This window comes from Octopus sinensis, linkage group LG8 (genome assembly GCF_006345805.1).
Source record: "Octopus sinensis linkage group LG8, ASM634580v1, whole genome shotgun sequence".
NCBI lineage: Eukaryota > Metazoa > Mollusca > Cephalopoda > Octopoda > Octopodidae > Octopus > Octopus sinensis.
This window is the reverse complement of record NC_043004.1, coordinates 77,214,366-77,230,093: the sequence shown is the minus strand read 5'-3', so window position 1 is coordinate 77,230,093 and position 15,728 is coordinate 77,214,366. Positions and strand designations below refer to the sequence as shown.

At 36.0% G+C, this 15,728-nt stretch overlaps 1 protein-coding gene across 4 annotated transcripts in view; it reads left to right on the top strand.

The window, feature by feature from the left end:
* LOC115214946 (integrin beta-3) overlaps positions 1-14,540 on the top strand; it is a 72,041-nt gene extending 57,501 nt beyond the window's left edge. For all 4 annotated transcript variants that reach the window (XM_036505486.1, XM_036505488.1, XM_029784032.2 and 1 more), the window contains 6 exons: positions 1,817-1,926; positions 2,034-2,126; positions 4,085-4,211; positions 10,116-10,229; positions 12,141-12,304; positions 14,210-14,540. In XM_036505486.1, the coding sequence (XP_036361379.1) occupies positions 1,817-1,926; positions 2,034-2,126; positions 4,085-4,211; positions 10,116-10,229; positions 12,141-12,304; positions 14,210-14,326 (725 nt within the window). In that variant the 3' untranslated portion in view covers positions 14,327-14,540. The remainder of the gene's footprint in view (positions 1-1,816; positions 1,927-2,033; positions 2,127-4,084; positions 4,212-10,115; positions 10,230-12,140; positions 12,305-14,209) is intronic.
* Positions 14,541-15,728: the final 1,188 nt, after the last annotated feature.

Genomic DNA, 15,728 nt, shown 5'->3' with positions numbered 1-15,728 from the left:
TTATAGTGACCTCGATTATCAACTGGTATTTTATTTTATCAAAATCTGAAAGGATGGAAGGCAAAGTTGACCTCGGCACGTAGAGCCCGAAGAAAAAACCGCTAAGCTTTCTTGTCTGGCGTGTTAAAGATTTTGCTATCGTGCTAGTTTCATTCTAAGTAATAATGGTAACCCACAGACAGCAATAACAACAATAACAAAAAATGAAAGCATGTGTAATGCTGGGAATACTTATAAAACCCATTTAACACGCTGACTTGGAAAATATTACTTTCTAAAATCAACATATTTAAAGAGATAAAAAAATATGATAATGAAATGGGATATTTTTTGAAAAGAGTATTAGTAATTTAAACTGGGCGAAATTAAGTCGGTAAAATGGGTATCTTTCAGTTTCTATCAACCAAATCCACTGCAGAGAACTCACTTTTTAATACTCGGTACCCACCATCCTAAATTTGAAAATACCGATTTGTTTAGACTAGAAACTGAAACGAACCCAACAATGCTGCGAAAGAACGTTTATAGTTGACTAAATCGACTTTAGTAACTACTGCTTATTTTATTGGGAAAGAAAATTAAGCATTTTAAGTTTGATTTATTTTAGGTTAATTACGTTTAAGTCAGCCTAACTGCTGGTCCTTGATATTATTAATCTATATTATCAATTATGTAGGTTTTATCTAACCTTATGTGGGCGCTTATCAAGTATGGTCGTGCGTATTTATATTCCGATTTCCTCTGAACTTCATTAGGCCATTTTTGTTTCTTTCAAGACAGTACGAATGTGGATTGAAGGGAGTTTAACTGCTATTTCAGCGAGCTGGCAGAATCGTTAGCACGCCGAGCGGAATGCGTAGCCGTATTTTGTCTGCCGTTACGTTCTGAGTTCAAATTCCGCCGAGGTCGACTTTGCCTTTCATCCTTTCGGGGTCGATAAATTAAGTACCAGTTATGCACTGGGGTCGATGTAATCGACTTAATCCCTTTGTCTGTCCTTGTTTGTCCCCTCTATGTTTAGCCCCTTGTGGGAAATAAAGAAATATATTTCAGATTCATTTACTTGCTTTATTGTGTAGTTTTCTTTCTGTGTGAAGATACTTGATATCATTCTGAATCAAAAAACAAAATATATATCAAGAAATAGAAACTGTATCGATTTCAAGGTTATTAATATTGATTTCATATATAATGGGAAGTCTACAATTCTCTCAGGATCAGAGTCAGTTGTATGAAAGGCATAATCAGTTCTTTTGAACAGCGAAATTATGCAACTGTTTGCCTAATTGAGAACAAATAGCGTTGTGAATGAATATCCTATATTGATTAAAAACTGGCATCTTCCCAGTGAAACACAGGAACTTTTTCAAGGTATGTAAAAGAACAGTTGTTCTTGTTTTATCGCATTCTTCTTAGAAAGCTTAAGCAAACCAAACCTTTTTCACCTGCTTGAATTCAGCATATGTCCATTTTGTTAATTGACATATATTTAGCTGAGTGGTGGCAATTCATATTGTGAAATCGATACTTTGTTTTGAAACCACACACACACACAAACACACAGAATCAGAAACCAATTGGTCCAGGAAACTTGATGGTAAAATGTTTTTATTTTTTCATTTTGTTCCTATCGAATTTTATCCCTAATTTTTGTGGTATAGAACCTAACTGTTCTTTCTAACATGTTGAATTCCACAAGTGGATTCCTTATGTGTTTAAATGTACACTATATATATATATATATATATATATATATATATATATATATATATATATACATACATATATACATACATATTTCGAATTTTATTTCAAGGTCCGAGTCGGGGTCAATGCAAACGTGGTATATGCAACTGCAATGCTAATTACACAGGGGATGCTTGTGAATGCCCTGTTTCAAAAGAACTATGTATTGCTTCCAACGGGGTAAGTTTTCATAATATTTCTATTTATAACGCACGAACATTATTGTTATTGATTTCTCTCGATTTCTTCATCCTGTAATTTTGGTACTTAATTCTTTCCTTTTTCAGCTAGAATGCAATGGTAAAGGGATCTGTAAATGTGGGCGATGTGATTGCCAATATGATAATCGGTTTGTTGGTCAGACTTGTGAAGAATGTCCTGTAAGTTGAACTCCTTACTGCTTTTGCGGCTCGTTTTGAGTATATTATAAAAGTTTGGTATGTTTCTTTTCAGAATAATATTGTGATTTATTATGGAGATATACTTGCATAGCGAGTGACTTGATCTGAGATCGTGTGCTGGAAGGTGTTTAAAAGACATTTAAGAAACACGCAAAACCGTTAGATTCACTTCAACATTTAAATTTAATTTGTCAAAATATTTTCGCCGCTTTGAGACCGCGACCTGTTCACGGACAAAATTTCGTGCTGCATCTCAGCACACAAATTTCGCGCAGCACACGATCTCAGATCAAGTCACTCGCTATGCAAGTAAATCTCCGTAATTGTAATTTATATACATAGGAAAGTGTTGATAAATTGTAGGTCGAAGAGTGTCTCTCTGACTTACGATGAGGTGGAACGATATGATAAAAAAACAATCGTTAGCAGGGATGGATTGAGCCTATTGGCAGGGAATTCTAGCAAAAGATTTTAAAATTGAATTCGAACACTTCATTAAAATGATGGGTGTTTCATAATGAGGTTGATAGATAGATTGTTGTTTCTAAATATTTCTGGAATAAACAATTCAAACCTATCCACGCACCTGCATTCACGCACATGTGTTTATGAAATAATGAGGAATCTCTTTTTAGTTGTTTCAGTCATTTGACTGCGGCCATGCTGGAGCACCGCCTTTAGTCGAGCAAATCGACCCCGGGACTTATTCTTTGTAAGCCTAGTACTTATTCTATCGGTCTCTTTTGCCGAACCGCTAAGTTACAGGGACGTAAACACACCAGCATCGGTTGTCAAGCGATGTTGGGGGTACAAACACAGACACACAAACACACACACATATATACATAAATATATATACGACAGGCTTCTTTCAGTTTCCGTCTACCAAATCCACTCACAAGGCTTTGGTCGGCCCGAGTCTATAGTAGAAGACACTTGCCCAAGATGCCACGTAGTGGGACTGAACCCGGAACCATGTGGTTGGTAAGTAAGCTACTTACCACACAGCCACTCCTGCGCCTGATCATAATGATCATAATACAAAATTTTACAGGCGCAGACGAGACTGTGTGGTGAAAGTTTGCTTCGCAACTACATGGCTCCGGGTTCAGTCCCACTGCATGGCACCTAGGGCAACTGTATTCTGCTATAGCCTCGGGTCGAGCATAGCCTTGTGAGTGGATTTAGTTGATAGAAACTGAAAGATACCCATTACACACACACACACACACACACACACACACACACACACACACACACATACTTGAAATTTATAGAAAAACAAAAGCCGAAGACAGATGTATGAACAACAAACAGGTGTATTAGTTTGACGCCCGGGAAAGTGAGAAAGTCTTTTACGTTTCGAGTCTACGCTCTTCAACAGGAAAGAATAAGAGAAAATAAACAGAGAGAGAATAAAAAAACTTGTGGATTTAGCGATCAAGCATGGCAACTGCTGTGTGTGTGTGTGTGTGTGGTGTGTGTGTGTGTGTGTGTGTGTGTCTTTGTGTTTGAGTTTGTCCGCCGCCACCACCACCACCACCACGGTTACGTATCAATAGGTGCTGGCTTGTTTACGTCCCGTAACTAGCGGTTCAGCAAAAAGATACCTACAGAGTAAGTACTATGCTTAAAAACAAGTACTGTGGTATATCTGTTCTATTAAACGCTTCATGACTGCAGTTTGCTAATTGAAACAAGTAAAAGAGTAAACGAATATATTTTAAATTCATTATACACTAATACAAAATACTAATGTTTCTGAAATACGTTTACTAAATCTATTTTTAGTTCCTACTTTAGTTATATTGTTTATGGATTTATGACCCTCAAACTACAAACAAAATGCTTAGTCATTCAGAATATGTAGTTAACTAACATGGTTTTTGACTTGAAACGACCTTTTGATGCCAATGATTTCTATTCCACGTTTATAGTCATGCCAAGGTCGCTGTCTAGACATGAAAGATTGTGCTTTGTGTGTTGGCTTCAAGAATGGGAACTATTCGGAAGAAAAATGTAAGACAATTTGTACAAATGCAGAAATTGTTGACGAAGTAAAACGTAAGTATTTTAATGTAGCTGTTAAACTGAAAATAAGCCTAAAGTGCTGCATTTAACTTTGTTGCTACAATTATTGTTACTTATAATCTTTATAAATAAAGCTGAAGTTGTCTGTGTGTGGCAGGTTTTGTAGCCTTCGACTAACACTATCTCCTCCGAGACCCTGCGGTGTAAGTTGACCAAAATTGAGATTATGATATAAGAAGGCTTGCTCTTCCTTCAGTAGAAGAAAAATTCAAATCGGACCATGTTAAGACCAAAAATTATTTACATCAAAAAGGTGCTTTTTTTCTATGAAAATCCCCATTTTTTACGATGTTTTGGCTGCTGTGTCACCATTTTTCGGTGTATTTCAACTAGAAAAATGTTCACTTAAAGAGTATAACAAGCTACATAATGCAACATTTTTACTTTTCAAAAATTCCAATTGTAAAGGGTCGAAAGGAAAACAAACCCGAGCAACGCCGGGCTATACTGCTAGTTAATTAATAATTTGCATATATTTTAATCTCATATTTCAGTCTTTTCAGAGTCTGTTATCTACGTTTTATTTGATTTTGTTAAGCATTGTTCAGCAATGTTTATCTCAACTCTATAATAGAATAGTCTTGATTAATTAAAACTGTAGTGCTCTCTATGTTAAGTTTGTTTGCATGAACTTCATTATCTCCGATGCCAATGATATTCTTGGGATGCTTCTCTCCAGTATTTGTTGCTTTGTCACAGCGATGTAAAGAAATCTTTGTATATTTATAAATGTTTATGTATCTGCATTGAATCTAGCAAAAATGTGAATGCGTAAGATTCACTGTGTAGGTCTAATACGACCGAAACATACCTGGAGTTATCACTCTCTCTATTAAAGAACAGACTAGCCTTCTCTTTCACCCATTTTAGTATTTCATCCAGCCATCCATCTTCTCCGCCCACTATTCCAGAGAGGGTCGTGGTGTTAGATTTCTTAGGCACCTCTTCCGTATGGTCCTTTCAGAAGCAGTAGCCAAGATTTTCCGACCGTAATCCCCAGTGTAACCTACTGAGACTATGGATATTATCTACCCATCTCGTTCTTGATCTACCCCTACGTCTCCTGCTAGATGGCTCGGCTAGAAGAATTTGTCTTGTGATTCTTTCCTTGCAACAATTACCGTTTCCAATTTTGATTGCTTAGTTCTCTGGGACGTCATTTTATTTCAAGTGAGATTTGTTTTTAAATTTTGAGTTGTCACCCTTTCCTAGGATTGCTTTTCTTAAGCATTGTTCGACAATGCTAACTTTGTCTTGATGAGTAATTAATTTCAGTTAATCAAAATTACTTTGCTCACCACATTGACTTAATACTTCATTGTCAATTAAAAGAGTAATTTATCTCCCCTACCACAATTGACTACACTATTGTTATTTAATGAAATAAATATTCTGCTCATTTTCACTTAATATGTTTCAACAACTTTCTAGATTTTATGCCAAATCATGATCGACAGAGTGAATGATCACTGATTTGTGATATAGGAGTGAAAATTTTCGTTTAATCTGACTTTAGTTAGAAAACTGTACTTGTGATGATAAAAAATGTTTACGGTTGTTTAGAAAAACATTGAGATATTAGAAACGATAAATGTATATATATATATATATATATATATATATATATATATATATATATATATATATATACATCAAATATAGGATAACAGTTTTCGAAACAAATTTTATCAATGGCCTGCATAAAAAATACCTTTAAAGGTTAAATTTATAAACAACTTATGTACAAGGGCAAAAGAAAAAAAATTCTAATGCCAAATATACCGAAACTAGACACAGCGTCTAGTTGTAAGTTGTATATATATATATATATATATATATATACATACATAAAGACCCCCTTCGGTTATGAATGACCATGGGATTGCACCTAGAAAGTTACCCTCCTAGACACAAGTCCGGGCGAGGTTGTTTATGGAAGACCAGCAGTCGCCCATGCATACCAGCTTCCCCTCTCCACGCCACCAGTGTTATCCAAGGGAAAGACAAAGGTCAATACAGCTTGGCACCTGTGACGTCGCAACTCATTTCTACAGCTGAGTGAACTGGAGCAACGTGAAATAAAGTGCCTTGCTCAAGAACACAACACGCAGCCCGGTCCGGGATTCGAGCTCACAACCTCACGATCGTAAGCTCGACGCTCTAACCACTGAGCCATGCGCATATATATATATATATATATCAAACATTCTGCAACCAAAAGAAACATCATACCTTTTACCTTTTCCGATATTATAAATACATCAGAACGTAACTTTTTGAATAGAAATTGTGTTTCTGATAAAAAGGCAAAAAATGCTGTAAGGCCAAATGTGTATCCTAAATCAGTACTTCTCAAACTGTGTGATGTGGTGTACTGGCAATTTTTTTCCCAATGTACCAGGGACCGGTAATATTTCTTAGTAATATTAATTTATACCGGAAACAATATATATAATGAATATAATAAAAGTTGACAATATTTTATATCTTATATTTATATTGTAAACAAATAATACAGTATTACATAAGCTTTTTATAAGCATTTTATAATGTTTCTTTCTTTTCTGGAAACTTGCCGCATACTGGCAGCCGATGGCACGCGGACCGGCACCAGTCCGCGGATCACCACTTTGAGTAGCACTGTCCTAAATGAATGAAGATTTAGATCGATTCAGCATATGCTAATGCGACCTTGTTGATATGAATCTTCGCTATGAACAATGTATAGGGTCTAGATGATCATAAATGTATGGATGACAGAAAGGATGATGTCGGACAAAGAAGTTAGAGAATATTAAAGGGGAGAAAAAGAGGGGTAACGAGGAAGATTTTATTTGTCATAAGAGAGCTCCAGTAAAAAAAAAACCCTGTTATATCAAAAATTGAGCAGAGAAAAAAGAAAAGCCAAATAGTAAAGTAGAGGATGCATTAGTATGGAGGACTAGATTATTGAAGAAAAGACTATCTATGTTGAACTAACAACTAGAGGTACATAATAAAAAGGAACTAGAATATTTGAGTACAGTTAAAGATGGGTAACACAGGAGGAAACACAAGGGGTAGAATTACATTTCAGCACAGGAGAAACATGAAAACTCTCCAAACTAGCTTTGGCTAGAATCTCCACTGATACAGTTAAAAAAATATATATTTAACTTTAAAGTCTATGGTGAGCACCATAAACTAAGATGCTCAGTGGGGCAGGATAATTCAGGGCCAACTAAGATATATCTAAAATAAGAATTCGTTCTTTTCAGAAGCACTGGCATGAGGATAGACCTTATCTTGAGTGCCCTCGAAGAGCGATAGCATTATTAGTCCAACTGGCGATTATTTAGTGTGAGGTTAAATGCAAAATCAGCATGGAGGCCCGCAGGGATAACTAAATAGCTTCAGATACTTGACAAAATAAGGAACCTGCATCTTCTGAAGCAAGCATGAAAAATCTATGATCAGGTGGAATTATTTTAAGAAGAATAACTTGGAGTAAGTTTTAGAGAGAAAATCTCTGGACAGTGAAGTTTGGTAAAAGTATAGATCTGTTTGCAACAATAGATCAACCATCTTAAAATTTGGTGGAATTCTATCGTAAAATTTTAAAGTGCATTACAAAGATACACTTGCTTAGAAAATCAAGAGATTTAAAGGAAACTACGAAGTTTAGACAGGACAATGTTAAAGTCGATCCATAACCGTAACGCCCATCTAAACTAGAAGGCAAGCGGAGACTTGACTACAAACATAAAATTTCAGAATCTAAAGGCTTAACGATGTTTTCGTCCGTCTTCGCGTTCTGAGTTGAAATTCCTCCAAGGTTCGACTTTGCCTTTCCCCCTTTCAGTACTCATTGAAATGAGTACCAGCTAAAACTGAGGTCGATGTAATGGACTAGTCCCCTACCCTAACTTTCATGTCTTGAGCTTATAGTAGAAAGGGTTGTTCATTAATGACTATATTCTTTTTTAGATGATTAAGAATATAACTTTCACATTTATATTTTTCTGGGAAAGGGGAACATTGTGTTGTGTAAGAGTTGTGACAATCATATTAATTAGCCCACAATATATTTCTTTGAATCTTTCGTTTGTTAGGATATTCCTATGAACCTTTAAGTGACACGTTCAATATATATTATTCATTATTGAAATATATATATATATATATATATAATATATATATATATAATATATATATATATATATATATATATATATATATATACAGCTGAATATTGAAATTCATATGAGGAAGATAAAACTCAATATAAATAAAAATTGAATATAAATTGTAATGATATGGTGGAGAGCCGGCAGAATGGTCAGCACGCCGGGCGAAATGTTTAGCGGTATTTCGTCTGCCGCTACCTTCTGAGTTCAAACTCCGCCGAGGTCGACTTTGCCTTTCATCCTTTCGGGATCGATAAATTAAGTACCAGTTACTCACTGGGGCCGATATAATCGACTTAATCCGTTTTTCTGTCTTTGTTTGTCTCCTCTGTGCTTAGCCCCTTGTGGGTAGTAAAGAAATAGGTATTTCGTCCGTCTTTACATTCTGAGATCAAATCCCATCGAGGTCGACTTTGCCATTCATCACTTCAGGATCGATAAAATAAGTACCAGTTGAATACTGGGGTCAAATGTAATCGACTTACCACTCTCTTAAACTTGCTGGTTTTGTGCCAAAATTAGAAACCAGTATTTCAATAGCTTTGAAACCCCAATTTTTATAATAATTTTATATTTTTTATTTAATCAGTTACACATACACTCACACACAAACACCCCCCCCCCCAGACACACGTATATATAATGTTCATATTTTAATGGAGTTTAAAACGCCTGCCACATACAATGTTATTGCAAGTGGTAAACTTGGAGGGGTTGTCGGTTTAGTCATCGACAAGCCGATCACGCACCAAGTTGTACTCGATTACATGCTACCAGTAAAGTATCCCGAGCATTTTAATTCACGCCCCGCCATACGCACGCACACACACACACACACACACACACACACACACACACACACACACACGCACACACACATACACAAAAACATACACATAAACACACACACACACTCACACTCACACTCACACACGCATAGGAGGGATAGCATGCAGAAAGCAAGAAAAGCGACGCAAGTGTGTAAGTTTCCGTGCGCCCCTCTCGGTTTTTGAGTTACTTTTGTAAGTTTCAGACTAGTAAAAAATAACATCTATCTATCTATCTATCTATCTATCTATCTATCTATCTATCTATCTATCTCTATCTATCTATCTATCTATCTATCTACCTGCCTGCCTGCCTGCCTGCCTACTACTACCTACTACCTATCTACTATCTATCTATCTATCTATCTATCTATCTATATCTATCTATCTATCTATCTATCTATCTATCTGCCTGCCTGCCTGCTGCTGCTACCTACCGCCTACCTACCTACTACTACCTACCTACCTACCTACCTACCTACCTATCTATCTATCTATCTATCTATCTATCTATCTATCTACCTGCCTGCCTGCCTGCCTGCCTACCTACCTACCTACCTACCTATCTATCTATCTATCTATCTGTCTGTCTGCCTGCCTGCCTGCCTGCCTGCCTGCCTACCTACCTACCTACCTACCTACCTACCTATCTATCTATCTATCTATCTATCTATCTATCTATCTATCTATCTATCTATCTATCTATCTATCTGCCTGCCCGTCTGTCTGCATGCCTGTCTAATTTCAGTTTTTTAAAAGTTACGGGATAGCAATTTTTTTCAACCGAACCCTTATCTTTGCGAATGAGATTTGTCCAAGTCACTGCAAATTCTTATCAACCTGAACTTAAACTACAAACATAATCAAGTCATGTTCTTTTGCAGCAGGAATACCCGGAGAAGAGTTTTGTAGATACCCAGCTAACATTAACTGCGAGATATACTTCTCATACCATTTTAAAGGGCAATATCAACTTCTAAAAGTTCAGAAAAACAAAGGTAAGCTAAAGGAAACTTCTATTTGGTACCGTTGAACGTTTCTTATTGGAAACAATTTTACATGCGCTCACATATTTTGATATTTGGTAAGTTGTACTCTTTTTACAAATACTATGATATACAATACGTATTTTACTTTTGTTTAATTTTTTTGTTCAGTTATTTATGTTGCAATATTTTTTTTTTGCCCATATCGTAATTGCAAATAACTTTCAGTACAATGGACATAAAATCCTCTTAAGCGGTGAGTTTGTGATGGGTTTTGATTCCCGATTCCATCACCGAAGAAAAAACCAATTTCTGTAGTTGAATTGAGACCACGTTCCTGTTCGAATTGTCAGTGGTAGCCATTTCATTCTCATCACATTATTGATGTTCCTTCTCCTTAGATCATCGGAATATATAAACATAGACATGCCTTTAGTTTCGGCTGCTTTTAGATGGAAAAGGGCCCTCAACTACAGTGTTTCGCTCGACTAACGCCATGGGAATGAAATGTTTTTGACGTAAACTATTCAGAGCCCGACACACACACACACACCACACACACACACACACACACACCACACACACACACACATATATATATATATATATATATGGAGTTGAACACAGATGCTATTCAAATTCTACCTTTGAATAGGTCGCTGCATCCTTGTTGTTTGCGTGAATTTTGCTACCCTGGTAACTGTTTATTGAATTTTCCATGTTAGCGGTAAACAAAGGATAATTCATTCATCCATTTACACACACACACACACACACACACACACACATATATATATGTATGTATGTATCTGTGTGTATACATGTATGTATATTAATAATATACATACATAAGAGAGAGAGAGAGAGCGAGCGAGCGAAAGAGAGTGAGTGTGTGTGTGTGTGTGTGTGTGTGGTGTGTGTGTGTGTGTGTGTGTGTGTGTGCGCGCGCGTATGTTCTTTATGCATTCGAAAACTGACCTGCTGATTTTCACGTATGGGGTATCAAAAGATCCAGTAATCTTTCGGCTACATAATAAACTTTATTTTCATTTACATATTTTCTGCGTTATCTCAACAACCAGCTATAGTTATTTGAAATACACTGCTCTAAAACGACCAGGTTTCATTAGAAAAGGAAGATAGTTTTACACTTTCAATTTGAACCTAAATTACAAAGTGTTGCAGTATGAGAGTGACGATAGATGAATAATAAAAGTAATGATTCACCGAATTAGTCACACACACACACACACACACACACACACACACACACAACACACACACACACACACACACACACACATACACATTTCGTTTTTGCATTTGGGTTGCAAGATTCTTGATGTGAACTCATTTGTTGAAACATATTTGATTGTAAATGTTTTAAATATTTTTTTAATCCCAAACAATATAAGTTGTAAAAATTAATAATGCAAGTCAAGGTGCTGACAGGCGATGTCTCTGTTTTGCAGTGTGTGTGTGTATGGAGAGTCGTTCTGCGTTGCGAACAATTCAGTCCCGTTATTAATTTCCGAGGCTGTTAATATAAATAACATCTTGTTCTGCTGAAGTTCTCAATGTTTCTTTCTGCCGTTTCGATATTGTATCTCGTTTGTTTATTATTAGCATAAGAACCCTCAAAGACACAGCAACACACACACACACACACACACACACATACATACTACATACATATATATATATTTGCTGGGTTTCACTGTGAGTTACCCCCCAAAAAAAAGAAAGAAAAGAAAAGTGGTTGTTATAATTGCTTTAAAACCATCGACGGTCGCAGTTTAATGTCTGAAAACAAAATTTAAAAGTACAAGAATAAAAAGAATCACTCATTCTTAGTTTCTATACACATATTAGCTTCCTATTCTTTATGAATTGAATTCATTTTTCTTGTCTTTTTCCAATCAGTGTGCCTAGCAGAAGTGGATCACCTTTTTATCGTATTGGCAGTATTAGGTGGCATTTTATTTGTGGCGATAGTCACAATCTTTGTATGGCGTTGTTTGTACCCCGCTGCTTTATATAATATTGCATACAAGCACATACGGATAACAAATGCTATTCTATCCATGGTAAGTGAGGATTAATTTATTTTCTGAAAACATAATGGCAACAGCCAAACATAGCCAAAACCACATCACAAACACTGCTTCTCACTTTACAACTGGAAAATATTTCAGCCTCCAACAACCATCTCTCAGCAAAGCTTTAGTAAGACTCACAAAGGAGTATTGTTCCTACAAAGGAGTATTGTTCTAGACTGAATCCAAAGGAAAGGCACTTGACTTATTGATGTGAATTACTTTACCGACATACTATAATTTTTGAATCACACTGCTACTTTCTTATTTCTTTATTTCTTCCTTCTATACCTATTTCTTTACTACCCACAAGGGGCTAAACATAGAGTGGACAAACAAGGACAGACAAAGGGATTAAGTCGATTACATCGACCCCAGTGCGTAACTGGTACTTTATTTATCGACCCCGAAAGGATGAAAGGCAAAGTCGGCCTCGGCGGAATTTGAACTCAGAACGTAACGACAGACGAAATACGACTACGCATTTCGCCCGGCGTGCTAACGTTTCTGCCAGCTCGCCGCCTTAAATGCCACTATTGGCTTTACTCCTCCGAATTGACTAGACCCGTTACACATATTTTGTCCCCTTTGGGGACTTCTGTAAGTAGTACACTGTGTCTTTCCTCCCCAGAACATCGGCTCTCTAAAATACCCTCATATGCATTTATTTGAATTTTCTGTTGTAGGCGATTCATTCTTATTTTGAATACCTTTGATAAAAATTTCAAAATGTGGGTGCAAGTATGGCTGTGTTTAAGAAGGTCGCTTCACCACAACTTGGTTCCGGGTTTGATTCCCCTTGAACAGCTGATTATCATCTTATATCCGTATCGATTCCACTGGTCTGAGAGTGCAAGCAAAGTTGATGGATACAGCCCTTTCTCAATACCACTTTCATTTAGGCTATTTAAGATCTAGGTGTTTGTGGCATATATGATACATATATTTACTTCTACCAAAGAGGTGTTGTATATAAAAAATTGCATACTTGTCTTATAAACGACAAGTATCTTACTGAAACGAGAAAGCATACGTCGTAGGTTAACATATCGATATTTAAGCAACATTAAATCAACTGTTTCTCTTTGGTTGTAATGTCTGCATATTTCCTTTAAAGAGTCTGTAAAGAAAGTAACAATAGAAAGGAAATTTGTTTTACCTGGAATTATTTTGAGACAATACATTTAACTATTTAAATAAATTATGGCTTTCATCACACTATTGAAAAAACCAATAATCTGTTTCCTAACACACAAAATATATCATATGAAACGAATGCAACTAAAAAGTGAAAATATAACATTTCTAATATAACTACAAATTCAGAGATTTGATGAAAGGAGAGAATTAGTTAATCGAATCGACATCAATATTTACCTGATATTCTGGCCTTGTGCCAAAATTTGAAACCAAAATTTAATTGATGCTTTATTTCATCCACTCAGGAAGGATGATAGTCACATTTGACATCGGTTGGATGTGAACTCAAAGCGTAATGAGTCAGAACAAATACCACAATGTATTATTTTTGCCCTTAATAATATAATGAATTAATTTTTAATAAGAAATATGTCTAGATATTTAAAACAGAATTGGCCTTGGTGTAGTGGAATAATTAGTTTTAAAAGCCAAACTTAATAAGGGAATGCTTGTTGGTATTTAAAAAAATTATAATTTCAAAAACATTGTCGCATTGTTTCGTTCAGATCAATTGTGTATCACTTTGAGATTCTAAAGTTCGAATGAATGTGTCAAAGCATAATTATAACCAAGCCACGTGTTTGTGAAGTAAACTCCTTAATCACACTGCTTTGCCTGCGCCTATGTTTTATATTTGATTTACAATTCATTCTGTTGACGATGTCTTTCTTACAAACATTATTTTTCTTTTGATAGCACCAGAAGCCAGAAAATACCAAACGCATATCCGTGTATGTCAATCCCCGCTACACACCACGTATGGATGATTGTGTTGCTATTGTACCCTTCTCAGAATTCTCTGACAGCGGTTGAGCAATTTGTTCAAAACCTCATTGATAACATTATTTTAATTCTCATTGACCAGGGAAGAGACATGCAACTATAGAGTATTATAACACTTAAAGGTCAAAACTGTGTTATAGTTTTAAGCATGATGTCTTTTCTGCAAATGATATCAAATTCCAATTATATTATATAAACTTTCACCAAAGAATTATTAGTTAATAAACTTTGTTTATTAAAAATACTCAATTCTATTGTTTACTTAATTATGAATAAATGTTTCTATAATTTCTCTCCTTGAAAATGGCTTCATATTTTTGTTGACCGAAATAGTAGAAATATTCTCGGTGGAATAAGAGAAGTCTCAGTAAATACCTTATTTAATGTTTGTGCCTCAACACAAATATGGTATTGAGGCGCAATGCATCAAACTGCTATGGACGCGCAGCAGCAATAGCTCTGCTATTATTACTAGTAAAAGGGTAGGGTGTCAAGTAAGGAGCACTTTACTGCATATCTAAAAATGATTCTCAGGGATTGGAGAAGAGGTGTGAACATCATTGGTGAGCAACTAATACATCTCGGATTCGCAGATGACATTGTTTTCATTACCTATACCACAGGCCAGCTGCAGACTATGCTGACAGAGCAGGATATATTCAGAGTTTAGCAGTAAGCCTCAAATTGAACTGCATGAAAACGAACACATATGCGGTTGGAAGATGTAGCCCAAAGATATATAGAGGTATGAAGCGAGGAAATTCAGGAGATAAAGGAGTACATCTGTTTAGAACAGACAATGAATATACGTCGAGATATGGTTGCTGAAATCTTCAAGTGAAGAAGGGCATGATGGAAGGCGTTTAACTCATTAAAGGATGTGCTCTAAACCAAGCTAGACAATGCTATACGTGCCCGAATCTTCAATAGTATCATACCTATTTATTTTACTACCCACAAGGGGCTAAACACAGAGGGGACAAACAAGGACAGACAAACGCATTAAGTCGATTATATCGACCCCAGTGCGTAGCTGGTACTTATTTAATCGACCCCGAAAGGATGAAAGGCAAAGTCGACCTCGGCGGAATTTGAACTCAGAACGTAGCGGCAGACGAAATACGGCTACGCATTTCGCCCGACGTGCTAACAATTCTACCAGCTCGCCGCCTTCAATAGCATCATCTGCAAGTGAGATGTTGGCTACCATGAACAAGACAGAACATGGATTGGCTACGACGCAAAGGGCTATGGAAAGACCCATGCTAGGAATGTCATTGAAAGAGTACATCCGAAATGAAATAATTAGAGAACAGAGCGGATTGAACGATATATATATATAATATATATATATATATATATATATATATATATATATATATATATACATATATATATATATATATATAATATATATATATATATATATATA